The sequence below is a fragment of the Phytophthora cinnamomi genome (assembly GCF_018691715.1).
Source record: "Phytophthora cinnamomi strain GKB4 chromosome Unknown Contig0, whole genome shotgun sequence".
Taxonomy (NCBI): Eukaryota; Oomycota; class Peronosporomycetes; order Peronosporales; family Peronosporaceae; genus Phytophthora; species Phytophthora cinnamomi.
In genome coordinates this window covers 1,591,707-1,619,067 of record NW_027150933.1, presented here as the reverse complement: position 1 = coordinate 1,619,067, position 27,361 = coordinate 1,591,707, and the positions used below count along the sequence as shown (strand labels likewise).

General features: G+C 50.9%; 4 protein-coding genes across 4 annotated transcripts; 1 reads left to right on the top strand and 3 right to left on the bottom strand.

Annotated features, from left to right (window-relative positions):
* Positions 1 to 94: 94 nt before the first annotated feature.
* On the bottom strand, positions 95 to 1,276 carry IUM83_01976 (Serine/threonine-protein phosphatase 2A regulatory subunit B'' subunit gamma; the record flags this gene model as incomplete). The annotated part of the gene is made up of 1 exon (XM_067925871.1): positions 95 to 1,276. The coding sequence occupies one exon, from the start codon at positions 1,274 to 1,276 to the stop codon at positions 95 to 97; it is 1,182 nt and encodes a 393-aa protein (XP_067800598.1).
* A 192-nt stretch (positions 1,277 to 1,468) lies between these two features.
* On the bottom strand, positions 1,469 to 1,945 carry IUM83_01975 (high mobility group (HMG) box protein; the record flags this gene model as incomplete). Its single annotated transcript, XM_067925870.1, has 1 exon — positions 1,469 to 1,945. The coding sequence occupies one exon, from the start codon at positions 1,943 to 1,945 to the stop codon at positions 1,469 to 1,471; it is 477 nt and encodes a 158-aa protein (XP_067800595.1).
* A 2,215-nt stretch (positions 1,946 to 4,160) lies between these two features.
* Positions 4,161 to 4,676, bottom strand: IUM83_01974 (Cleavage induced conserved protein; the record flags this gene model as incomplete). Its single annotated transcript, XM_067925869.1, has 1 exon — positions 4,161 to 4,676. One exon carries the CDS (start codon positions 4,674 to 4,676, stop codon positions 4,161 to 4,163), a length of 516 nt encoding a protein of 171 aa, XP_067800596.1.
* Positions 4,677 to 7,653: 2,977 nt separating this feature from the next.
* IUM83_01973 (Secreted RxLR effector peptide protein) lies at positions 7,654 to 26,647 on the top strand (the record flags this gene model as incomplete). Its single annotated transcript, XM_067925868.1, has 2 exons — positions 7,654 to 8,044; positions 26,229 to 26,647. 2 exons carry the CDS (start codon positions 7,654 to 7,656, stop codon positions 26,645 to 26,647), a joined length of 810 nt encoding a protein of 269 aa, XP_067800601.1.
* Positions 26,648 to 27,361: the final 714 nt, after the last annotated feature.

Genomic DNA, 27,361 nt, shown 5'->3' with positions numbered 1-27,361 from the left:
CTCTCTACCCTTCCTCTCTACGATCTGTGGTTCTTTTGGCAAGCCACACTACCCGGATACAGCTTTTTTCTCCTCCACCATGAGCCGTGACGCACTACTTGTAGTGAATGCGCTGCGCCAGTTCCACGCTCTCCGCCGCCGTCAAGTCCTCACCCAGCACCTCCTTAGTGACGTCCAAGAAATACTTCGGACATCCATCCAGCTTGTTCAGCAACTCGACATCTTCACGGAAAAAGTCCTTCTTCTGAAGGCGCAGGTTCGCCACCAGGCGGTACCAGTACACCTTCATGCTCGCAGCAGGGGAAGGCTTGCCCGCTTCCAAGAGCGCAGTGAACAAGTTGGTCGCAGCAGTATAGTCCTTCTCGAAAAAAGCATCGAGGCCGCGTTCCAGCAGCGACGGCGCAGCGGGCTTGATCCCCCACTTGTGGCACTCGTTCCAGGACTGATCCAGCGGACGGTAGTTGCTGGTGAGCACCAAGCGTCTGAAGGCAGACCCCGAGGCTGGAGGAGAGATCAAGTACGTGTCTTGGGCCACGTTGTAGATCGCAAACGCGCCGTCGACTGGGACCAGTCTCCACAAACCTCCTTCGCCAGGAACTTCACCTCCGCGCCACGTGAAAGCTCTCTTCTCGCCATAGCCTTCCGCTGTCTCGGACGCCGCCACGTCGGAAGCGATCAGGTACTCCTGCGAGTACACGCTGAGGATGTAGAAGTCCGTGAAGCTCGGGCTCGCCGGGACGAACCGCCAGATCTCCTTGCTTTGGTCGGCTTCCCACTCGTCAGCCCAGCAGAACACGCATCGACGCGTTTCGTCGTACAGGAAGTAGTCTTCGGCTGCGAAGAGCATGTCGTCATTCAAGGCGGATGATAGCATGACTGGCGCATTGCTCGCCAACGCACGCGAGGCAGGCGAGACGCTGCGAATCCAGCAGATTTCGGCTAACATCAACGTCTTGTCTCCAGCTTGAGCCATCACTTTGTCCAGCAGCGACGCCACGGCCACTGCGTTCCACCTGCCTCCAGCTTCGAGCAGGAATTGGCAGCCGACTACCGTCCACTCTTGGTTCGGGAGACTCGCTAGGAAATGGAGCACGGCATCTTGCAGCGCCAGAAGCTGCACCCGCTTGGTAGATAGCAAGTTTTTCAGCAAAGTATCCCCGCGGTACTCGACGTCACGTATCGCGAGGAAGCAAGTCACTGCCTGACCAACTGCATCGGGATTTATGCTGCCTAACTGAATGCCAGCCCAACGGATTGCGTTCTCGTCAGGTTCCATCTCGTTCGGGAAATTCTTCGCCGTTGTGAAAGGAAGTGACGGCAAAAGAGAGAATGAGGCCACGGCGGAACTTGACCATACCGTTCGGGGGGGAAATGCATTGCATTGGGAAAGGGCCTTGACAGTTCAAAACGAATCAAAAGGTTCATGATTGTCAAGTAATGACGCTGCTGTCACTACCTTCCTTGTCATTCAGTCCTCACTCTCGGCTTTGGCGTCTTCGTGCATCTTGTGGTATTTGGCGTGCTCCTTGTATGACAGCGCACGCCACTTCTCAACCAGCAGCAGGGTGATTCTCGCGACGTTAGTCGTCGGGTTCTCGTCGCGCACCTGCTGCAGGTTTTCTTGGTAGAAAAAGCTGTACGCCGACGGCACGGGTTTCTTCTCCGCGCTCGAAGCCTTGCCCGTAGAATCGTCCGCCCGCTCGTCAGTGTCGTCTTGTTCATCTTCATTTATTTCGCTAGCTCGCTTGCGCTCCATCAGCCAGTCTTCCTCAATGATATGGTGTCGGTCTATCATCTTCTTATCTTCGGGCAGTTTGCCAGCCAACGTATCGAAGAAATAACTAGGGTAACCACCTAGCTCCGTCGCTAAGGCAAAGTCCTGCACGAAGCATCCATCGTTCTTCATGAGCAAATTTGCTGCCATTCGATAGCCTAGGACCTTCATGCGACCCGAAGCGGATATCTCGCCTTGTGCTAGAATGCCGGTGAGCGACGCTATAGCCTCGTTGTACTTGCGAGAGAAAAACTGCCGCAGCGATGTCTCTAGCTTCGACGGAACCGCGTTGATTTTCCACTCTCGACTCTCAGATCTTTTGTCATCAAGCGGGCGGAATTGTCATCAAGCGGGCGGAATGGGGCGGTCACCACGGTGCGGCGACGTCCATCGTTAGCATCGGGCGGGGAGCTGAGGAAGGCATCGTGTCGGGCATTGTAGATTGTACACTTCCCCCCTGCTAACAATTGCAAACGCCATATCCCAGAAGCATCGGGAAGATCGTTCCAATGCTTCACAAGAACGCGCTTCATCGCAAAGCCATCCGCATCACTTGAAACAGGATAATTGGACGCGTAGAGGTACTCCTCAGCAAACACACTGACAATATAGTAGTCGGAAGGCCCTGTTCGGGCTGAAATCAGCCGCCACAATTCTTTCTTGTTGTCCCATGTCCATGTGCCTCTCCAACAAAATGGAGACGAATTGTTGTTGTCGTAAGCGTACGAATTACCAGCCACGTAGAGCATATTATCATCGATAGCTGAGGTGATAGTAACCGGTGATCTACATGCTAGAGCTCCAGCGGTAACACTGAGCCCCCGAACCCAAACGATTTCTGCCTCCATTAGCGTTTGCCCAACCGCACGCTGCATAACCTTCCGGAGTGCAAGCGCCACGGCACAGCAGTCCCATTGCCCGCTCTGCTTCAACATGATTTCGCAAATGGAAATGATCCATTCATCTTGCGACAGTGCCTCCACGAAGTCGAGCACGACGTCTTGCTGGATTGGAGGACTCCAATCCGACTCCACCCGGAAGATGTACTCCAAGGTTTTCTCCACATCGGTCGACTCGTGGAGCAGCTTTTCCATCGCATGGTACTGGCCTTGGGCCAGCAGCTTCCAGATCTCATCACGTGACGCCATATCCTCTGGTGCCTTTGCTTGGAATTTGCAGAGTGAACCACGAAGAGTAAACGGTTGAACGTTAAGCCACATCGCATCAATCGTGTAACCATAGTCCATCCATACTCATCAAATGGGCATCCCCGCAAGGAAAAACAAGTTATAGCTCACTCTTGACGTCATTAGCACACTCGAGGTTCTCCCACCGTGATGCATCCGAAGTCTTGCCTGGATCTCCCGGATGTGAGAGACCATCTCTCCACAGTGGAGGGTTGCCCGATATCGCGTTCCATTCGCAGCACGGATCCCCCAGCTCTTGACCATTAGTTTGACCGTCTCCGTCCGAATCCGCGCGACAGAATTTCTCACTCCAGCGATGTCCGGCATCATCGAAATCTTGACCAAACGCGTTGCGTTCAGGCCAATCGTGCACGACGTGACCAAGCTCCGGGGCTCCGGGCACGTTATTCCCATTTGGAATTCGCGATGCGAATCGTGGGTACGCAACTACCACCGCTACCAGCAATGGCAGCGCAACAATTGCTGCACCGGGCATCATTAGGACGCTGAAGGGGGATTATATGTTGTCGTACTGATTGCTGTTGGCGAAAAGTTGATTCCTAAGATGCCAAAGAAGGTTTCTTGTCTATCTGAGCCAGTTTTCGTGACATCTCCTGGGTGAGAGATTCCCGTGGTCCAGAGTGGAGACTTGCCTATCTTCCATACACAACACGGATCGCCGAGCTCTTGGCCGTTGCTCTGCCCATCTTTGTCGGAGTCGGCCTCGCACAGCTCCTTGGTCCACACTAAACCAGCGTCTTCGAAGTCTTGGCCGAACGCATTGCGAGTGGGGAAGTCAGTCATATCGTGGCCAATGGCGGGGGAGTCAGGGACATTGGCGCCATTGGGCACGTGCCAGACGTAGTTTGGCAAGGCATTGCTAGGGAAACCCAGCAAGGCTGCAGTGAAAATGCGTGATCGTGTTAGCATCATATCGACCTTTGTTTCGACTAAGAAGCTAGGAGAATGAGCAAATACTTCAAGATCCCTTGAACTCCGGTCTTGAAGTTGCAGTTCACAGTCACAGCCTTCGCAATTAGCCATGGGACAGCGTGTCCTGTCCGAACTGGTAGAGTCAAGCTGCCTTCGCGTAATCCCAACACTGCGATGAAGTGTTGGACGCCTACAGAGAAGTGCAGTCATGACTCTATTACACGTTTATAGGTAAATAAATGCCTGTCGGTCCTTGTCTTTCTCAACTACCAGGCAAGATGCAACGCGGCGGGGATGATAGCCAGCAGCAGCGTCGAAATGACGGCAGGTTGGTTCCAAGTTGAGGCAGCAGACTGTCCGTCACCCATAGAGATATCGACCTCGCTGTCTTCGCCTTCGTTTGGATCGTTCTTGCTTGCTTCCGCGTCTGCCTCAGCTTGTGCCTGTGCTTCAGCTTGCGCTCTCACGGCTTCGCAATCCAAGTTCGCCCAGGAAGAACTGTCCGACGTTTTCGAGCTGTCGCCGGGGTGCGAAACACCATCAGTCCATTGCGGTGTGCCGCCCTCTACCCAGACACAGCACGGATCGCCCAACTCCTGGCCATTTGTCTGACCGTCTTCATCGGAATCAGCCTCGCACAGCTCCTTGGTCCACTCGGTGCCAGCTTCCTCGAACGCGATGCCGAATACGTTCCGAGCTGATTCTTCACCCGTGGAGTCTACGTGGCCTAGCGCCTTGATACCAGGAACATTGGCTCCGTTTGGGATCCTCGTCACATACATCGGCACACTGTCGACGACGGAAGGCAGCAACGCACATCCTGTTGCTGCGACGGCAATTGCAAGGTAACACGGCTTCATTGTCGCGCGTGAAGTACTTGGTGGGTTTTGCGGCGAGCTTCGGATTTTGGTATGAGGGACGCAAAGCTGCTTCATAGGCGATTACAGTAGACCAGACTCGACGACGACAAGCTCAAAATGGAAACTGAAACTCACCTACCACTTGTTTTTACGTCCTCAGTCCTAGGCTCGCAATGTGTATTTTGGAGAATATTTTCTACTACGGGTAGCAACGGGTTTGAGCAGTGATGCCGGAAAAATTCCTAAAAATTTGTTTGAGCCACAGAGTTTGGTTACAGTTTTGTTTTTTCTTCTTGAGTATCTCAGCCACTCCATCGGTCCGACAGGTCGAGGAGGCAGATGAAACTAAAGGATGTCATTTATCTCCGCCGTGTGCGGAGCTGAAGAACTGTGTCAGCTACATGGCCCCGTGGTACCGACAACTACCATGGTTCGCCAGTGAATACTTCCTAGAGGTGGCAGTACCGACCCAACGTGGAAGTTTCGACTATTGGGTGGACTGCCCCTTGGAAGGCTACGATGGAATCGATGAGTTTCACAAGGTGCGAGAGCCCTAGCTTTATTGTGTGCAGTGGCGCACGTCGATAACGACCTGCTGAGTGCATTGCGACGTCTATCTAGGACGGTTCGTTTGGAGCTGAGCATCAATACAAGCCAGAATGAGAAACCCATTGAAGGTCAGTATAACTACGACTCTGCGGTGGTGACCAGCGCCACAACGTCAGCCAAGCCTATTCGGCCACATCGGCACGAATTGCAACCTTAAACACAACTCCACCCGAGAGACCTCCTCGAGTTGACATCAAAGTGCCTGTAAAAGTCTACTTCCCAGCAGACGTGGATGCGTCAAGTCGTGGATCGCTGCCCAAACTTATCGATCTTGCGCTTGCAGTGCGAGAAGTACGAAAAGAGTGGGCTGCGTATGAGCCAGACCAAGAGAAACGAGCTGCAGTCTCGAGATCATTCCAAGTCACGCTTGTGTTGGAGGGCGCTATTTCTTCCTATGAGCCCAGAGCTGGAAGCGATCGTGTGTTTGTCGAAGAACATGTTTGGTCAGCCCCTTGCGCGTCTTTCTATTCAGAGTTCTAAGATGCCAAGCGCTGGAGGGAGACCCCAAGTACAAGTTGGGGCTCTTTATTTCGAATACTACTACAACCTGGCAGGCGTCGATATCGAAGAGATGGGGTCGACGCTGGCATTTACAACAAAGTGCAACAGCTCTCGCTCCAGAGGATCCCCAGATCCTGTATCCAGAGGTTTTCAACCCTAGAACGCTGGTGGAAATGGCTTGCATGTGGCCGATTTTCTCGATGAGCACGGGCGCATTCCAAGTTGTAGTCGCTAGCGCTAGTTTCAATGTGCCACATGAGCGTGGCAACCATCGAGGCCTTTTCTGCTTTGTTGGAAACCGAGCATCCCGAAGAAGCACTCTTTAACTGCACACGGTCAGTCTAAGGAGAGAGAGGCAACTCTACAAGTTGATTCTCCCATCCGATCAGCGTTCGATGCCTGTAGTAGTCCCGTTTTAATGTCTCCTACGCTTATCCTTGACGTCGCTGTGCCATTCGTTCGAACGTTCGGTGACGATGGACAAAGTGATTGGGTCAACACACTAGGTCCTGGATATGGTCGATGCTACCTGCGACGTCAAGACTTGACCTTTGTTGAGCCTACTTCAGTGGATGCTTGCTCAAGGGATCACATCGCTTGCAGTAGAGTTCGACTGGGAGAAGTAAGTGGTTTCTGATGGCCTCCTGCAACTTTTAAAGGCAGTTGGTAAACCACTAAAGCACTTCACGCTGTCTGGATCCGCGTTAATGCTGGATGAGCACGTGATTCCTGGATCGTGCTCCAACCTAACGGATCTATCTTTTTGTCTCGAGGGACGCTGTGGCCACCCGCCTTGATTTCACCGAGGCCCAGCAGGCTCTTTGCTTGTTGCCGTACACCTGGCAAGATATTGCAGCAACTTTGTCGGACAAGAACAACCCCTTATCGATGTACCTTCGTAGAGCACGAATTTACCTGCACAAGTTGTCATGGTCGATACCACCACAAGCGAATTCAGATACGGAGTCAGAAGTGCAAATGCTTCTGGAAATGCTGCAAGTGAACAACAAACTCAAGGATTTAGAGGTCCTTGCACCTCCTGAATACCACAAACTCGCGCCACAAGCCCATCAGCCGCCCGCGAAAATCATTGCCCATGACCAGCAAACTCGCATTTCTCAGTGTAGCTGCACCCAGGGGTATTCGGTGGTGATCAGCAAGAGGGACAAATGCGAAGTGGTACTGCCAAACTCGCCTTGTTGCCGTGTTGACCAACACGTGCTATCGACGATCGCAAAGATTCTGGCTGGTCGGAACATCGACACGATCGACACGTCCACGTTGGCGTCCTGTTAATCACAACAATAAACATGCACACAAAATTCTATTAGAAAAGAAAATAACAATTAAAAAATCAACGTCAATCGAGTCTGTGGCTAATTGAGCAAGCTGACATAGTAGTTGCACTTTCATTAAGCTACAAGGTATTGTATGTGACGGAAATGGGCTGACGGAGGCTCACTGTACCTCAAACGACCGCCTCGACGTGAAATTCCGGCGGACTTGCCTTGATGGAAATTGTTGATGTCGCGACGACGAATGAACCCCTGCCCATTTCACCTTGCCCCAGCATGGAGACTCACCATCCCAGGGAACGTGTGGAGCGTACTCTCTTCCCAGTTGTCGCGACAACTGGCTCGGATAATACGTAGGGGTGTGGCACAGCGGAATTGGGATTGTGAATGTCGCTCAGTTGAACTGACCCAGTTCCGAATCGACCTCCGTGTGCGCAGTGCGCTGACTCCAGTTCCCGCATCGTTGATATAAGACCTCGCTGCGTCCGGGCACGATGTACCAGCGGAACTTGCTCTTACTCGTCGTAGTCGCCTTCGCAGCGTGTGCGTCGGACGTCACCTACGCCAAGAATGCCATCCGAGCCACCGACGCCGTGAACGGCGACACCACTCACCGCAATCTCAAGGGCAACGCGGCGATAGTCAACGCCGCCGCTGCGGTGGATGAAGAGAGAGGAATAAATTTCAAGATGCCCGGCTTCCTGACTAGATTTTTCCCGAAGAACTCCAAGATCAGCAGCGCCGTGCAGAGCAGCCCGGAGATTGCCAAGGCCATCAACGACCCCAAGGTCGGCCAGGCCGTCAAGGAGCTGGGGAAGAAGAAGGGGCTCCTTGATCACTTGAGGGGGCTCCCTGGCATCAGGCACATCGCAAAGCGAATGAAGGGTAAGCCGTTGACCACGAACAACGTCAAGGAAATTGGAGCCGTCGCCGTCAGGTCCTCGGGCACGAGGAATGGTTTCTTGAAAAATCTCTGGGTCAACCACGGAGCGTACATCTTTCTCGCGGTCGGCCTTTTAGTCGTCTTCGGGAGCGTTGCCCTATCCTTCGCGTTGAAGAAATAGAGGTTGCGAAGGCGTTTTCACTACCACTACTGCACCACCAAAAACGCTACTTTTAAAACACCAGTTCTTCAGTACAACAGCGTATTTTACTATAGTGAAAACGCTAAATACCTTTCACTACCGTAAAAATCGGATTGAGTGCGACGCTCGTAAAGCAACACGGGTTAGTAATAAAAAGGGCAAGACCGCACATAATATTAGGGGTGACACCCCTTCCAAAGACGAAGCTTTCTTTTCAGCAGCATGCACGACTGGAGCGTGCTCACGAGAGATCCGCAACACGGAATCTACCTTGGCTATCGCGAGGACCGAAAGGGGTAATACCTGCACTTATAAACCTTTTTGTAATGGTTTCAGTTGAAGTCTGTTAAAATGAACAGAATACAGTAGATAACTCAGTACAATATATTACTCTTAACCTCTTATTCCTATGCCTACTACTCTAGGTCCGTGCTCGGTACCTGGAGGCAAAAGAGGAAGTGAGCTCGTCTTCAGACTGCATCCTCGACAGCTCACTCCTCGGCCTCTTGCCGTCATCGCACTATGGATGGCAGGCAGCTCTCTGTCTGTACGATCCAGATCGCAGCTGGCGATCTGAACATTTTCCTCTCGTACTTGTTAATATAAATATTAACACCTTAACTAGATTTTTCTTTCATTATTCAATTACTCGACTGGCAGATAGGCGCTGCCTGCTGCCATTCTACGAACGGGGCGCGCGCTGCGCGCCTCCTCATTCAACAAAATCTGATCCCACGCTTCACTGCCAAAGCGCGATAATAGCGCTCGTTTCTCGTCAGGCGTGGTAAGAGAGAGGCTGGGCAGGACTCGTGGTATTTACAAAGTAGAGCGGTGTACTCGGGCGGCAGCTGCTGCAGCCACGACCGTTAAGCCTGCCTGTGCTTGGAGGGCATTTAAATTCCTCCTGTTCGTGTATTTACGCCGCCTAGGCATGCCAAGCCCGGAGGCAGCTCGGGGGAGGGGGGGGGGGGTCAGAGAACCTCTATTTTGTTAAGAATTAACTATAGGGTCCTGAAATTTCTGTAGGCTTTGCCTAATTGATGCGTTATCCGGTGGCCATCTTGGGCTAGATTCTCGAATACAACGCCGACTTAATGTTTCCTTAAGCCTTGGATGTAGTGGGTCTAACTTGACTAACTACTTTGCTTACACGTTGCGCTACGTGTATGAGGAAGCGTAAGTACTTAGTAATTACTTAGGTTAATAATATTTGAATACACAAATATAAGTTAAATCAAGTAAAGACTCCAAGTGACTTAGATCAGGTAAAATGAGAACTGTATTTTTTGTAAATTGATCTTCCTCCTAAATCTGCTAAAACTGTTTATCATCTATGAAAGGGATTGACAGCGGCTGACCCGCTAATATGCACGTCTCTAATTGGTAGAAAGATGCTGCTTTCTACCAATAGGATTTTTGGGTAGGTGTCGACCACTGATTGTGATGGCCAACTTCAATGTATCCATTGGTGTAACTTACACCAAGGTGAGGAAGTATCTAAAACTTTTAACAGATATCCTACCTGTTAAATTCACAAGTGGCTTGTAGCCACTTGTATGTGTAACCCCGTTACACCATCCCCCCTTAAGGTTAGACGCGCGGGGTCTCCGCACGCCAATCTTCTGAATTGACCATTCGTCAATTCTCCGCGTTTGGAGAAGAAATCCGCGCTCATTCAACGATGAGCGCGCCGCAAGAGAAGAAGACTTCAAAGTCGGTGGGGAGTCATCTCTCCATCGACGACTACTTCGAACGCCAGAAGGCGAAGTATGGCGACGTCGTCGACTTCGACGACGACGATGAAGACATGGAGGGCGAGGATGACTCGCCCTCAAAGCGCAAAGACTCAGTGTCGAGCGAATCGCTCGACCCTCATGCCAAGAACATTCGCCCGCGTGAAGGGGACGAATCGGACGCTTCGAGTTCGAAGCGTTCGCGAACTGAGAGTGATACCCCACTCGCTTCCGCTGGGGTTCTCAGTACTCCGCGCGCTGCTGCTGCAGCGGGTAATTCCAAAGATCAAGGCTCTCCTCGCGCTGCAGGCGCAGCGCGCGATCCATGGATGCCGCCCGCGTCTGAGATCACAGACCGGTATGGGAACTCGGTACCTCCGAATGAGGTGCCGCTGTACGTGTGCAGCGCCATCAAAGATGATGCGTGGTTGCCGAGCTGCACTTTGATGCGGAAACGCATCAAAGGCGCGATTATTACATCGGACTCTTCCATGAGCTCCGATGGTTTCAAAGCAAGAAGACCTCTTCTCGCAGCAAAGTGCCCGAGTGGCAGGCACTTTGTCAAAGTTGGAATGCTTTTATTGAGAACTTCAACAAGAAGCCGGATGCTTACCGTGAACGGATTAAGCAAGCGCGTGATTGCTTCGAGACGTACTCGAAGCGTGGAGCAGCTCCACATTGCTGTGGAGGCGGCTAACGTGCCGTGCGCTGTGCCCGAGGGCTATCAGTGCACGAAGTGTTTCCCAGGCGCGGTCCGCTTGAGCGACCGCGACCTGAACGGGTACACGTCGTTCCGTGTGCCCGAGAGTCTCAAAGGGCTCCGTGCTAAGTTCTTAGCAGGTGAGGGTTCGGGCGCTAGCGATGATCGCAGCGCTCGTGTTACTTCCGCTGTGCCAGCGCGTACTGCTCCTCGTACGCCCTCACCATTTCCGGAACGTCCTCCAGCAAGACGTTCCGCGGCTCCCATGTATCTTGATGGGGAGGAAATCCTCTCCAACGAATACGAAAACGAGCCCCTTGAGGGTTCGTTTTTGGGATACTATGGTCAACAATCCGCTCAACAATCCAGCGGGTTGAGCCGCGGGCGTCACGGATCGGCGGTGGCGGGGGTGGGAACACGCCCCGGGTATGATCAGCCCCGGGCTGATCAGTATGGGCCTCTCCACGACCGGGTGACCGCCGTGGAGCGTTTGCAGAGCGCTGAGTTTGCCGCCCTGAAGCAGGAGCTGGCGAACCAGAAGGCCCAAGTCGCGGCGGTCTCGCAGACCGCCTCGAATATCCAGGTCAAGCTGGGGACCCAGATGAAGAGGTTGCTCCAGCGCGTCCGCGCGCTGGAGGAGAGGCTGCTCGTCGCCGAGGCCAAGGTTTCCGCTTCTGCCTCGGCTCCTGCCGAGGCTTCGGGTCAGCCGAGCTAGATGGCTCGTGCTGCAGGTATGGCTTCAGCCGTCCGATGTAAAAGGTCGGATGGAGGCGCATGCTAGACGGTATGTCTAGCGTGTATGCGTTGCCGTGCCGTGCCAACACAGTGAACGGCCCGATGAAGCGCGGAGCAAGCGTACTTGCTCCGAAGTCCGAAACTGCATGTTTAGGCAGGTTTTGCGTAGCTAACAAAACCAATGAACCCACTTTGAATTCATTTGTGTTGCCTGTGCCCGCATTGTCTGCGTTCAGCTTCTGTTGATCAACAGAAGCTGCTATTGTGTCTTGGACAAACCGAATTACGGCTTGTCTTTTGGTGATGAAACTGATTGCATCCGAGCTGAAGTCATTCAGCTCGCTCTCCGCTAGAGGCCCGGCCTCTGCGTGGTTCTTTGCGGTGTCTGCGCCCTGCGCAGACCCGTGGTCGTTGTCCTTGTTGTTGGGGGAGTCTGCGCAGGGCGCAGACTCATGTGGTTTGTCCATTGTTGCAGCTGACACTGTGCAAGTGTCAGCGGTTTTCTGCGGCTGCTGTATTGCAGTCGTAGATCCTCCCCCACTTAAAGTGGGAGCCATCACTCCGAGTAAACTCGGTAGGCGTGGATGCCGCATGGCATTCACGTAGAACGGTGTATGCCCGCTCCAGTATTAAAACGAGTGAGCGTAGCTCTTCAACATATCGACGAGCACGCGATTCACGCGCTCGGTTTGGCCGTCCGTCTGCGGGTGTCCGCAGTCGACATTGAAAGCTGGCTCCCAAGAAGTGTAAACACTTCTTGGCACAGGTGCGCTGTAAAGCACGGGTCTCTGTCCGACACGATGTCGGTCGGCATGCCATGGTGTTTGAACACCATGTCTACGAACAGACGGGCCGTCTGTTTCGCGGTCACTTCTGCCGGCACCGCAGCAAGATGTACTATTTTGCTGAAGCGGTCGACGAAGACCACAACACCGGTATTCCCTCCGCTGTCCGGTGGAAGACCAAAGATGAAGTCCAAAGACATGGACTTCCAACACTCCGACGGAGTCGGTAGTGATTGTAACGGAGCCTGCGCGAATGGCGCAGGCTTTACGCATTGGCATACCTCGCAAGCACGGATGTACTTGCGCACCCACTTGTACTGGTGGTGCCAGTAGAAGTCACGCGTGAGAAGGACATATGTCTTCTCACGTCCGAGATGTCCCGCAGACGGGGCATCGTGATACTCGTACATGATCCTGAGGCGCAGGTCATGGTCATTTGGCACGACAATGCGGTCCGCGTTGTCGTCGACTGCATTGTAAAGCAGTAATCCGTCGTGCACGCGCACGAAGGTGTTTGGTGAGCTTCTGACGGGACTTGTCAAAAGGCGCTGTGCCATAGGCCAGCAAGAGTTTCGCGTCCGCGTCGTGTGCGTACGCGGCTTTCACGTTGTCCAACAGAGACGACGTGGGTGTGCTCGTTCGCATGGCGTCAATGGCATTGACGTCAGCAGCTTCTGCATAATCAGGCCGACGTGATAACGCATCGGACACCACATTCAATCTTCCGGGTTTGTATTCGACCCGGAAGTTATATTCTGCAAAGAATGAGAGCCATCTCGCCATTCTTTGTGATATGTGTGGCGACTTCACTGCGGTGCGCAGTGATGCATGGTCGGTGTAGACCACAAATGGTCTACTTCCAAGTAGATACACTCGGAACTTTGCGAGTGCATACTTCATGGCAAGAGTTCCTTGTCATGTACCGGATAGTTGCGCTCAGCTGGCTTCAGCTGACGCGATTGGTAGTAGACGACACGATCACGGCCCTCGTGATCGTGCTGCATCAACGCACATCCGATCGCGAAATCGGATGCGTCACACACTACGTGAAATGGGCGATCTTGGTCAGCTACTGCCAAGATCGGCGCCTCCGTCAAGCCCCGCCTGACTGCATCGAATGCCTTTTGGCGATCGGTTGTCCAATTCCACACAGCTTCCTTCTTAAGAAGTTGTGATAGCGGGCGGATCTTGCCCGCGTAATCCTCCACGTACTTGCACAAGTACGTGGCCAAGCCAAGGAACTGCCTCACTTCCTTGACACTTTAAGGCGTTGGTCATTCATTGATCACTCTGACCTTTTCCGGGTCAGGGCGAATACCATTCCTCCCTACGAGACACCCGAGGACGGGTATCTCGCTCGCCCCGAAGATACACTTCTTCAGGTTCGCATAGAACTTCCGGAGATGCACCCTGTGCATCTCTACGTCGGTCTTCCCGTCCACAGCCCGGCTGTGGATGAACACATCATCGAAATAGCTCGGCGCGAAGTCGCGCACCGAGCGCAACAAGTGCGTCACGCACCTATTGAAAATCGCAGGGGCGTTCTTAAGCCCCTGTGGCATCACTAGCCATTCCCAGAGCATGCCGCTTGGCGTGCTCACTGCCGCGAGAGGGATATCGCTCTCATGCATTAGGATCTGATAGAATCCATCTCGCAAGTCGAGAGCACTGTAAACGGTGCTCCCAGCCATCGAATCGATGATAACATCTTTTCGCGGTATCGGCGTCTGCGCCGGTACCGCCGCATCGTTCAGCTTGTTATACGCATGAACGATGCGCCGTCCGCCCTGTGGCGTTTTGACACAGAACGTCGGAGCACTGTGCGGGGACTTTGATTCCCGCACTTGTCCTGCTTTGCGACGACTTTCAAAGAAGTCGTCGATTGCTTTTACTTGCTCTCGCGGCAGTGGCCACTGCCGCGTGACACAGTACTTCGTGCCCGGCACGAGATCAATCTCGTGCTGAATGCCCTTATCCTGCGGAAGCTCCGCAGGAATCTCTTCCGGGAGTACGTCTTTGTACTCCCTCAATAATTCGTAATAGGGACTCGACTTCAGCGAGTCCCAACCTTGCTCCTCGAAGCGCTCTCGCTTCGTCTTCGCACTGAGAGTGTCTTCACTCTCAGTGGTACTTCCCATGAAAGCTGTCTCAGCTCTTCGCTCTCGCTCTCCGTTCTTTCGCTGTTCGAAAGAACGCAGACCTGCTCGATGCGTCCATCGTGCAAGTCGCGCGTGAAGCGCTTCCAGCTCATGACTGGAAGCGAAGTCAACCCCGACGCCGTCGTCGGAGGATTAGCGCGTTCCATCTCACGATACTGGAATCCAGTATCGGTGTGCGTCAAGACGCTTAGCGTCTCGACGTCCGGCGTTGCCGCCTCAGTCTGCCCAGCAGACTGTTCTTGTTGCGTCTCGGTCCCGGACCTAGACTTGCGCAGCGTTCTTCGCATGCGCTGTCTTCTTGTTGGCGGAGCCCGGCTCCGCACAGTTGTTTTTCTGGTCCAGGCCCGGCCGTGGACAGTTGTTCGCCGGCGGACCCTGTCCGCTGCGCGCGGTATCAAGCCCAGCTTGACCGTATGTTCCTTCGTGCAGTCCGGTTGCACGGTAGTGTGTCCTTTCGCCGGCAGACCCTGTCTGCGGGCGCGCGATATCAAGCTCGGCTTCATCGCATGGCGCTTCGTCGTGCAGCCCGGCTGCACGACAGCATGCAAATTGCGTCAGTGCGGTACGTTTGCAACCGTCCGCACTGTTTGCAGCGTCAACTCCCGGAGTTGACACGCCTTCGTCACCTCGACGCCATTCATTGACGGAGCCCCTCATGACCGATGGTGCGTCGGCTCCCGGAGCCGACGCGTCGTTGTCGACCTGACCTCTCCGGGTCAGGGACTGTCCCTTACACGCTTGAACGTGGGTATTGGTCCCCGGAACCAGTACATCTTTTTCTTCTGACGTCGGCAGCCTTGCCGACGTTGGTCGCACTTGTGCGCGCCCTCGCGCACTTCCTGGGCACTCCGGGACAGCAGCATTAAGCGCAGTCTCGACTGGTGAGCCGCGCGCACCTGCTGGTGCGTCCGCTGCGGTAACAGGGCCATCGCTCGCTGTTCCGCAGTCGCGACCGAAGCGCACGAGCGTGCGCTTCTTCCAGTCAATTACCGGATCATGCCGCGCAAGCCACGGCATGCCCATAACAACGTCGAACGTATCGTCCAGGTCCAGGACGATAAAGTGTTCGACAAACACTCGTTGTTTGGTACGAGAAGCGCACGTTCACGACGCGCTTCTCGGTCTTCACGATGGCACCTGTTGCCAATCGAACTTCCAGAAGACTTTCGAGGTACATTTACCTCCTTGAAGTCAAGCTTTGGCAGGCTCCGTAGTCGAACCGAGTTGCTCGACGCGCCTGAATCTACCAAAGCTCGAAGAGAGTCACTCGCTCTCTTCGAGTAAACCTTCAAGATGACTAGGATCGGCCTGTCATGTTGCTTCTTGCAGCGAGAGCTAGTCTCACTAACGGGCTGCAGTCCTCAGTGTCGCGTGCCCGATGTCGGCACGCGCGACTGCATTACCAGTAGGGCGCCCCGCGCCTACTGGATGTTCGCGTTTTTTGTTGGTCCGCGGCGATGCCTAGCATCGCCACGACGGCCACCTCTAGGGGGCATGGGAGCTGTGCACTCCCGTGCAAAGTGACCAATCCTTCCGCAACGGAAGCATCGCACGTTGCCTCCCTGCTGCTGGTAACCAGCAGTTGTTGCGTTCGAGAGGTCCATTGGTTCCGGACCTCCTGTGCTCACTACCGGGCGCGGTTGCGACCTCGGCACGTTCGCATGGAGTTTAGCCTGCCGCAGGCTAAACTCTTCTTGCATGGCAAGGGTGATTGCAGCTTCGAGAGTACTCGGGTACTCTCGGAAGAGATAGGTCTTCACAGGCCCATCTCTAAGCCCCTTCATGAACGTGACGACCTTAGTCGCCTCGTCAATTGGATTGGTCACGATATTTGAGACCAAGTATCGTGCGCGCTGCGCGTAAGCATGGACGTCATGCTGTAGGTCGAGGAACTCCGCCCTCGACCGGAACACGTTTTGCGGGGGCTCAAACGCTTGTTTGAGCTCCTCTTTGAACACTTCGTACGTGCTGAAGCACGTAGGATCGGAGAGTCGGCGTCCATACGCCCAACACCTTGCGAGTCCACCAAGGCAGGACATGGCGAACGCGACCTTCGACAGCGGGTCGACGATGCGTCGAGCCGCTATGGCTGTGTCGAGCTCGACAAGCCACCAGAGGAGAAGCTCGTCCTCTCTTCCCACGTAATTGCTTACGCTCAATTTCAATGACTGAGCACGCGGTGTCGTCCCTGACGATGCCGTCACTGAGGAAGCAGCATCACGCTGCTCCTTCATGATGAACCCCGGAGCAACACCATGTTGCTCCGTCGGCGATAGCGTACGCAACATCGTAGCTATCGCCGCTTCTCCAATGACTGTTGACAGTCATTGGAGGGCTTCCCACTCTGGGTCAGACAGGTGGGGGCAGTAAGCGCGTGCAACATGCGTTGCAGGCGTGTTGGAGCTCTCCATGGGCACCTCCGTGCTCATGGGGTTCTCGGCTCCGCGTTCGTACACCCCGTACGAACGTCAAGCAGTCGGTCGTTGGACGGACTACAAAGTGCTACCAGGTGTAGTTGGTCTAACTTGACTCACTACTTTTGCTTACACGTCGCGCTACGTGTATGAGGAAGCGTAAGTACTTAGTAAGTACTTGAGTTAATTATATTTGAATACACAAATATAATTTAAATCAGATAAGACTCCAAGTGACTTAGATTAGGTAAAATGAGAACTGTATTGTTTGTAAATTGATCTTCCTCCTAGAACTGCTAAAAACTGTTTATCATCTATGAAAGGGGTTGACAGCGGCTGGCTGTCAGAGCCCCGCTAATATACATGTCTCTAATTGGTAGAAAGATGCTGCTTTCTACCAATAGGATCTTTGGGTATGTGTGGACCACTAATTGTGGTGGTCCACTTCAATGTATCCATTGGTGTGTCTTACACCAATGTGAGGAAGTATCTAAAACTTTTAACAGATATCCTACCTGTTAAATTCACAAGTGGCTTGTAGCCACTTGTACGTGTAACCCCGTTACATTGGAGGTAAGCTGTTGAACTCATACATCCCTGGGGTAATTGTACCTCGTCGCGACAGTTAGATTGAGTTCGCCGGGCCTGACACCTCTTGAACTCTGGTTGTCTCCCACATATATGAATTGAACTTGTTGAAGATGCTTGGGTCATCTGGGCGTTGGGTCGCCGGTGCAGCACCTTGAATCATGACATGTACTGTGCTGGAGAGTGTGATTTGACGGAGCTTCTGCAGGGCTACTTGAAGGATTTCTCCTATCCAATCCTGAGTCGAACAGTAAACACGTCGTTCGTGTATTCCAATGACTTCGATTGTGATCCTGTTCACTTGGCTGGGTCCTAGGAGTATCCAGGCCCCGCGATATTCATTCGGCTGTTTTACTATGTGATATTGAATGATCCATGTTTGTAGAAATATCGCTTGCTGCAAAGGTGACACTCCCTTGAATACGCTGTAGCATCGGGCAAGTCTAAATCCTTGATTATAGGTTGCCGTATTGGATGTCCACGCCAGAATTACGGCTGTTGTCTGAAAGTCTGCTGCCTTCCAAACTATCTTTTCGGCTTCTTTCTAATGTATCTGGACATTTTCAAAGATTTCCTTGTTACGTATTCTCCATAACATGTATTGTGTGCTTGTCGTCCAAATACGCCACAGAGTTTGCCTCGCCTCGGTAAGCTCGTGCAACCATTCAGAGATTGAGCTTCTTGCAGCTGCCAAAAAGTCTGGAGTGGTTGCTGGAGTCGATCTATCTGCTGTAAAGCTTCGCAACTCGGTCATCTCCTGATGCGTTGGATGGTGGCCAAGCCATGATGGAATCCAGGCTAGCCAAACACTTTGCGCTCTTGCACCATCCCAGAGGATGTGTTCGACAGTCTCCGGTGATGTTGTGCAGTGTTCATACGAACAACGTCGATTACTGGGCCATCCGGCATGAAAGAAGTTCAAAGTTCTTATGCAAATTCTGTAGATCGTCCATCACTGGTAGTCTGTCAAGATACCATCATGGTCCCAAATTGCGGCTGGGCTTTGCCGCTGTGTAGCTTCTATCCATGTTTTTTTTTTTCGCGGCATCTCTCATTCGATTGAGGATATGTCGTACAGAGAAATTGGGTTTTCGCCGAAGGCGTTTAGCTCGGATTTTTCGGATAGTTTGACGTAGATTTCGTGCCAAGGTTTTTGGCGAGGCTGCCCATGGTGTTGAATACAGACTTGGATTGTGTTGGAAGGCAATCCCGCTAGTTCTTTCGACATACCGCAGCGTTGCGAAATCTTCATCATATCGAGTGTCATGGTGTCGCTCTGTGATTTTCCATGTCCATCCATCGTTGTGTTGATCAAGTTGAAAAGCTTCTTCTCGTGGTACTGTGAGAGAAAATGCAGTCACCTTATGTTACCACGTTGACACCCATTGATACTCTGATTTCAAACCATGGGGTTACTGGATTTGGCAGTTGGGACCAAACCTTATCGGGAATACTCGAAACTATGCTTGCGCACCACTTACGTATTTGACGATGGTGCTGTATCTTCAATAGGCGGAAGCGAATAGGTGGGATCAGAATAAATTCGCCAGGTCCTAAGCTTGATATTTGGAGATGTAATAATGATCATGGATATATCAGCGGGAAATCTCTCGCTTGCAGTGGTTTTCCTTTGTGATCAACAACACACGTATTGTCGCACCAGCTTCCTGCTATAGAAGCCCGACAGTCCCGCCTTCCGGTTCCCCTGGAGTAGGCGCTTGTAGCGCACATTGGAGAGATCCACTGTGATGCCAATAGCAGATCATAGTATCTTTGTTGCTTGCGACTCTATCAGCAGTTCCTGAAGATGGATGAAGTTGCAGCCGTTCCGTTTGATCTGCCCAAACCTCATATCGTCCCAGTTCTTGGACAGTTGTTCTAGTTCCTTTATTCCTGTTTCTTTGACAAGAACGTATCCGATTCCTCAACGTAGGTGTAAATACACAACAGTCGGGCGAGTTGATTTGGTCGGGATGAGCAAGGGAGTGCCACGCCGCTGTGTAGCTATCTGGTGTAGATTGCATCCAATATTCTGCCAGATTCATACGTGTGATTTGAAGCGCCAATTCGATGTTTTGTAGACCCAATCCGCCTTGTTCTTCAGGAACAAATACCAATCCGGGGGCTAACTTATGTCGAGCTTGTTCCTCTCCTATTGTTCCTTTCCAAATGAATCGTTTCTGGAGCTGTTCTAATTGGCGAAGCATTTTTGAAGTGATCAAAATGTGCTGGCCTGTAAATTGGATCGCTGGCAGTACTATCGTGTTAAATAAAACCACTCGTTGTTTAACAGAGTTGGTTACTTGTGTTGCCACTTGCAGTCGTTTTTTAATGTTTTCCACTCGAAGCTCCCAATTAAGGTCTGTAGTATCTTTCACTCCGAAATGGTACCCCAATATTCGTGTTGTAGCCGTTTGAGCCAATACTGGATATCCGTGGCATTTAGTCTGATGCCAAGCTGTATTGAGCGGTATCAATATACTTTTGCTCGGTTGGACTTTCAACCCCGAGAGCTGACCAAAACGATTTATAATTGCGTTGGCAGGTGCTAATTCTCTCGTTGCCGAAAGAAATATTGTACTGTCATCTACAAATCCCTTCTGGAGATCAACACAAAAAATCGCAGGGGAATCTGCCCAATCAATAGTAGGATCGTCTATTACTGTACGTAACAGCGCTTGAACCATTGTTACACTCCTTGTTAGTAATCTTCCCCTTACAAATCCCTGTTGCCCACTACTAATTAGTCGTGGTAAGAAGGGGTGAATTCGATTAGCGTAAATTCTTCCCAATATCTTGTATGCTGTGTTCAACAGAGATATTGGTCTATAGTCCATTGCGCTTTTTGAATCACCTTTTTTGCGAAGCGGTACTACCACCGCATCCAGGAACGATTTCGGGACTGCGGCACCGTTCTGAATATCCTGGTAAACCGCTGTGAGGATTCCTACCAGTTCGTCTTTGAAATCCTTGAAGAAATCGTGAAATAATCCTGGGGAGCCTCCAGATTTATCCCGTGGAAGCTGATCTATTGCGGTTAGAACTTCCTGTTCTTCAATTGGTCTTGTCAATTTCGTTTGATCCTCTGGTTGTAGTCGGTTTTGTTCAGGTACTTCGTGGAATTTTTTCAGAGCATCTTGAATATTATCGGGGCTAACTTTTGCATGAGATGCTCCTAATATATCGTTCCATTCTGATGCCATTCTTTCTGCTGTAGACATATTCTCAGTATAGAAGTGTCCCGGAGATGGATCAATGCCTGTTACGTGTTGGTCCCGCTGCCAGTTAGCGTGTTTCTTGTAACACTTCTTCAAATTAGAAGCAGTAGGTTGTATAGATCGACCAAAAGATCGACTACTCTGTCGTACCCGGTGATGCTGTGTTTTGAGTAGTATTTCAGTTCTTGTTTATGGTGGCGATCGGAGATTTGTCTGTAAACGGTCATAATAATGTTCGGTGTGTTCACGGTCCATACGGCCTACTTCACCAATCATTAACGAAAGTTGCCCCGCAAAAGTATCCCAGTCTACGGCGGGACTACTTTGGCGCTGGAATTCAGTGGTCAAACTATTTAGTCGCTCTTGTATTTGAGTTCGCACCCATTCTGTCCTCGAACTACTGAATGGATATCGCGTAACCCCTTTGCGTTTTCGAGTCTGTGAATTTTGCATCGTTAGCCATAACCGGAGCTCCTGATGGTCGGAGTAGCCAACTGGTTCACGTGGTTCAACCCACTGCACTGTTCCGGCAATATCACTGCTAACGTAGAACCGATCGATCCTGCTAGCTGAGCGCTTTCGCCAGTATGTGTAGTGAGTAAGGGGTCTAAAATATTGTCTTCATCTGCGTGAGATGAAAGTGTCACGGCATCCATCAAATTAAGATTATCAATGAGATGATTAAGTTCTTTGCTTTCACAGACACCTAAACTCGGTAGTCCATCAACAAGACGATCCACCCGAGGATTGAGTACCGCATTGAAGTCCCCACCAAGTAATGTCGATATATTTGAGTCCATCCAATCGTTCAAGTCAGAGAAGAAATCATTTCTTTTGATTCTATATGTCGGTGCGTATATGTTTGCCAAGCACCAGTCATCAAATTGTACCGCAATTCTTCTGTCAGTCCAATCATTCTGTTTCCATGGATGAATTCGTGCGGCAGCGTGTGGTAGTAATAGTATTCCTACTCCTCCTGAGTTGGTTGCTGTAATTGTCCAGTAACTAAGAGGATGAGGCGGTTGTTTTGCCCCACACACGTGATTCCACATTTCGGTCATCTCTACAATGTCTGCCTTCGTCTTCAAATGTGTGTCCTGAACAAAAATAATTTCTGCGGGAGCCACGTCGGGGCGTTGTGTCCACCCGCGCAACCATGCCTCCCGACGCTTGCTAATAAATCCTTGTAAATTTTGTGTAATAACCTGAAGTGCTGTTCTCCCTTTATTCCATTTCGCTTCAAATACCCTGGAGTGTAAAACATTTCTGCAACGTTATGCAGGACTGCATACAGATCCGGGAATAATTCTGTTGCCGTCTTGGTTGACTGAGCTGGAATAATTATTGGATGTTCGGGGTTTGTTGCGGTGGGTCAACTGACCTATGCGCTAACGTCGATTCCAAGCTAGCTAGGTCACCGTCGGAATCTTGCCCATAGAATGCCTTTTTTAGCCTGGAATCCTGTTTGAGTGCACCCTGTAAGATTGTGATCAAGGGTACTACCATGGAGTTTGTAGGGAATGGCCTCCCACTGATTCTAGCTAGCTCAAGACCGTAAGCGAAGGCTGCAATTATCAATCGAGTAAGGTGTGCTGCCTGAGCTTTTTTGCAGATCTTGAGTAGTTCATTTTTGTCAGCGTCATACTTTCGAAGCTTGATCCAGTAGTCCCGCCCATGAATATAGAAATCATTTATCATTCCGTCGCGTTCCGTCTTCAGATAATTAATCTCATTGTCTAGTTCAGTCTGTGCCAGTTCGTCATGTTGAGCAGTGCGAACCTCGATTAGGCCTTGAATTAGACAGTCGATTCGAAATCCTTTCGTCCAGTCTTGTATAACGCTTGCATTTATTGAGCGAATAATATATTCGGGTGAGTCTACTGCTTGCAAGCTTTGCAATAGTTTCACAGGGTGAGCTTTAACCGCATTCTTCCATGTGGTAGTGTCTGCTGGAAGACCCGGAACATTCAGGCTGCTTATCTGCTTCCAATCAGGTTCCAGCGCATTCCATTGCTCCCGTTGGCTAATCTCCCCCCGCCGATCAGCAGAAGCCGTTTTCTGATGGCTTGTAAATCTTCCTCCTCTTGGAGTGGTTAAATCGTCTCGGTGTATATCTGGAGGGACTGGGTCGTGCTTTGCGTCGCTTCTTGCCATCTCCGGTGGGGGCGACCATGATGATTCTTGCGATTCATCCATTTCAACGTTGCTGTCCTCTGGCGTGCTGACGCTAGATATTCCGTTGGCATGAAGTTGTTGTTGCCAGTGTTGTAAAGTTTCAGCGTTGGCCCCCGTCATTGTTTCCAAAGCCTGACTCTGTGACGTGTTATTCCAATCAAGTTGTAGCAGTAACTTTTGTACTACTGGAGCAAGGCCAAACGCTCCCATATTCGAGAACTCTAGCGATTCTTTTGTTCGTGGTCCACCTGGTTCTTTGATTTTCTTCGACTCTTGTCGACCACCCTCTGGAAGACCTGGCTGGTTTAAAACAGCAATTGGCTGGGCATCTGTGTTGCTCGTTGGTGTTTTAATGTTTTCTAGTGGGTTCAGCTGTGGAGGAGTTGCGTCCTCGGTTTTACTTTCTTCTTCACCAAGTTCTGGGGGCATGTCAAGACATGACTCCTCCTCTGTTTGAGGTTGGTTAACCGGACGGTTTCCAAATTGTAGCCACTGGTAGTGCTCCGAACCATACTTTAGTAGAATAGGCAGATGCTCTTTTCCTCTGGGATTCAGGCATTCTGCCTGAAGGCGTTCCAGCCACAACTGTGCCTCTGGTTCAGGGACCATTACTTCTTCAGCTGATTCCCAAATGAAGTTCGCTGTTTTAGCTGTGTACGGATCAAAGATCTGGTAGCTTGGCTTTGTAAGTCCATTCCGTGCTACTACTACAACGATCGGGCGTTGTAGCAACTTGGCAGCTAGTCGTAGCGTAAAATCAGAGCCCCAGAAGCTTCTGGCGATGAAAGCTGCGCTCTTTGAGCTCGTTTGAGCTATATCTTCCATGTACTCCATCAGTAATTGCTTCGATTCCATTTCCGATAAGTTACTCGTATTTTTCATGCAAACTAGTAATCGTAACTTACGTTCGTCGTGCTGGTACTCCTCGTCAAACCCATGCATCATAGCAATTTGCAAACCTTTCTTTAGTTTTGCGGTTAAGTTCTCGATGGCTTTCTGGTTTTCGGCTGTGGCGAAATCTGTGTTGAGTAGCGCCATTGCGATAGCATAGTATTGGCAATTTCCTGTTCCTGGTGTGGCTACGTCCTTTAGACCACAGTATTCAAGGACTTGGTGGCCTGTTGTCGTTGCCCATTCCAGGTCACCAATGACAAGATTGCGTAATTGTTCAGTGTCCTTCCACGTCGGTTCCGGGTTGCTGCGACTTATCGCTTCCATGATTAATCTCTGTTGTTTGGACAGTGCTGCTGGTCGACGAATTTGTCGAGGGCCACTATCTGTCGGCTTTACAGCTTCCTTTTCCGGTAGACCGTGCGATTCCGGCTGGGATCCGTCTTCGCTGACTAGATCTATCACGTTCTGTTGATGGTTGTCTGTGGACACTTGTAGTTCTGACGATGATAAACTCTTGCTCTGGATGTGACTGTAGCTGGCATTACTGCATTTTCCTCGCGACTTCGGTGTGATCCACGTTGAGATAGGCGCTGGTACCGCACTTGGGACTTCCGCTTGAGATTCGTCTTTGTTTCCGTCGTTATTGTCCGTGGCTAGCGGAGTAATAGGATGCTCTGTTACATCATGGCGATGCTGTAGGCTCGTCCACATACCTTCAAGCTCTTCGAAGCTAGTTATCGTTGATTTTTGCATGATAAGTGTGGTGAAATCTTGTGCATTTACTGTAATGCAGTTTGCTGCAGATTTCCATTGATCTGTTGAAGCTCGGCATTGAACAATCGTGTGGCCAGGCTTACTGCAATTGTAGCACGGAGAAGCAGGACTGCTACCAACGCGATGGACTAATAGTTTGGTTCCCAACCAGTTAATAAATCTGATCCCCTCCAAAAAGGGCGGGCATCCTGGGGATCGAAAGAAAATTTCCCGCGCTACGGTTTGTAGTGTCTGGTGTCCCGAGGTAGGTTCTTGATACGTACTACATTCTCCATCAATCTCGATCGTAGAAATGCATCAACGGCTGCTTCATCTATGAATCGCGAGATATTGAGTAGTTTGATTTTGTAGCGATCATGTTGACGTTCATTGGTGATACCATCTCTCCCTATCTGGCGCGCCCAAACTCGTGCTGCGTTGTCACTTGGTGTTCCATCTCCAGAAGCGACTTCAGGGTGTACGTTTGTTAATACAAACCACCTGCTTCGAAATGGGATGGACTTGTAAATTTTTGACCACTTGTCTGCAGCTTCTCTAGTCCAATAAATTAGGTGGACCGAGTGTTGCTGGGCATTGTAGCACACCGGCTTTGTCTCGCCTAGCATTTGTGTCAACTGCTCCATATTGAACCCTCGGCCAGTCGCTCCTTGAAGCACTGCATTGCATAGCCGATCTCGATTTTGAAAATCCGGGTAAACAGGGAATTGGCCCGGAAGTCGAAACATTAGTTCTCCTTCAACCTGAGCGTGGATAGTATTTTGAATTACTCGTAGCATCTCGTTGTTGCATGTGCGCTTCAGAAATTGAGGTAGCTCTTGAGCTAGAATTGTGCCATCTAGCAGGTCTTGAATAATTATTTTTTCTGTTAAAGTTGGCTCTCTCAGTTCGGTTGGAAATCCGTACGGCGTATCGTAGACGACTCGCATTTCAGCGATATCTTCTGGCGAGTATACAGCGGTTTTGAATCGAACAATATTTGAGTGTTGTTCTTCTCCCATCGGATCGTCGTCATCTTCGTGGGTATTTTTGAGCAACGGGTTATTGGACCATGGTTTTTCATTGCGTGCGTAGTGTACCTTGGTCTCACTTTCTTTCAAAGAAATACCATCCAGTAGAGTTCGCCTACTGTCGAAAATGGATGCAGCAAGACCCTTGAGTCGTCGTAGCCATATTTGCGCCGTACCATCGTGCTGCACCACTTCTAACTTGAAGAGCTGGATCAGACCTCGAAGTTTTTCTTGTTGGAGAATGGGATAATGAGATTTTTCTTCTGACAGCTCCTTTTGGTCTTGTTGCTTGAACGCCATCGTGAACATTTGCTGCATGACTTGATTGCGTGTGTGTTCTTCTTGCTCATTCATCTGTTCACCTTGATCAAATGTTCTCTCCATCTCGACCACCAGTTCACTGAAGGGGGCTTGTTCCTCTGGTATCCCTTCCGGGTTCTGGCCCTTGTTCTTGGAGGGCTCAGCTTCCGGCTCGATTTCTCCAACTGGTGGTGGTGTAGCTGGTGGTTGTCGCTCCGTTGATTCAACTGCCTCCTGATGCATTGTCTTCACGACCTGGCACAGTTTGACGACAACGTCGTACTTCAATGCTGCCCCCTTCTTGAGGAGCTAGTACTGTATGAAGGTGCCGTGGATACCCGCCTCAACTTCTCTGAATATCATGAGAGCAAGCGAAAGCTTCCAACCCTGACGTACAATTGGGCCAACCTTGCCGCATCTTTGTCGGACTTTGCTGACTTGAGTAACCCATTGTCGAGATGTTTAAAAAAGTTGCGGGTTCATCTCTATCGCTGTGTGCCAGACGACCAGACCGCCAATTACCGGTGTCGTACAGAAGAAGATGTGGCTGCATTGCTTCAACTACTGGAGACCAATCGCACTTTGGAGTATCTTGAGGTTGTTGCACCGCTCGAATACGACTCGTATTTCGATGAGTTCCGGGCGTACCATCTCCAGGCCATGTGGGCTCCTCGAGAGACTCTTTCTCTAGAGAACAAGGCTGCATTCTTGAGTGTCGTGTCAGTTCGTAAGGCGTTCACGGAAACGAGTACTAAGCGGTCCAGGCAAGGATCACCTCGAGCCAATGGACCTGTTAATGAGTTCGACCAGCTCGTGCTCTCCAAGATCTTCGGTTTTGCGGCTGATCCAGTTATTCGACGAGTGTACTTTCACCGGGATATCATCCGCGAGAACTACCGCTTTTTTCAAATGGCCATCTAGTTCAGAAAGCGACTAAATTGATGCCCTCGAGGAAAAAGGGTGCTGGTGAGGACTTAACCAATCGCACACGAACGAATCCTCATCATGAAAAAGACAGTGTAAATGATATCCCAATCTGATACTTCATCGTGCTGGCCCCAGCGGATATTTTGCGATCAGTAGGCCCAAGGATGACATTCTGTCCGTAGCGGATGAATTTTCTACTGACCAAGTATAATCGGATACGTCAAGTGCGAAGTGAACTCTTCTGTCTCATCGTGGCTGTGGAGAGAAATTGCATGCGGAGTTTTCAAGAAACACCAGCGCCAATCTAATAATTTATCTCGCCCAACCACACGTACCCGTAATTTATTACTCACCAACTTTCAATGTGGCCCCCCTCACTGAGAGACTGTTGAACCCGGCACACTAGACGATGCTCGAGATACTGCTTTTCAAGTGATATGCAAGTGAACGCCAACGATCGAGATGTATAGCTGTTGTTGATTCATGGTGTGTAATGCCTTTCCCTTGAGCTGGACATGTTCAAAACATTATTTGCCTGATCATGAAAATCCAATTATTTATTATTGTTGGTGACCTTACTAAAGATAATTGCTTATTTGATGTCTCGATGAACAATCAGTACTTATTGCGTTTTCGGCTTCCCTGCAAGGATGTCGAGTAGGTCGTGCTCTGCGCGGAAATCTAGGATTAACTCACAGCGAACGGGGA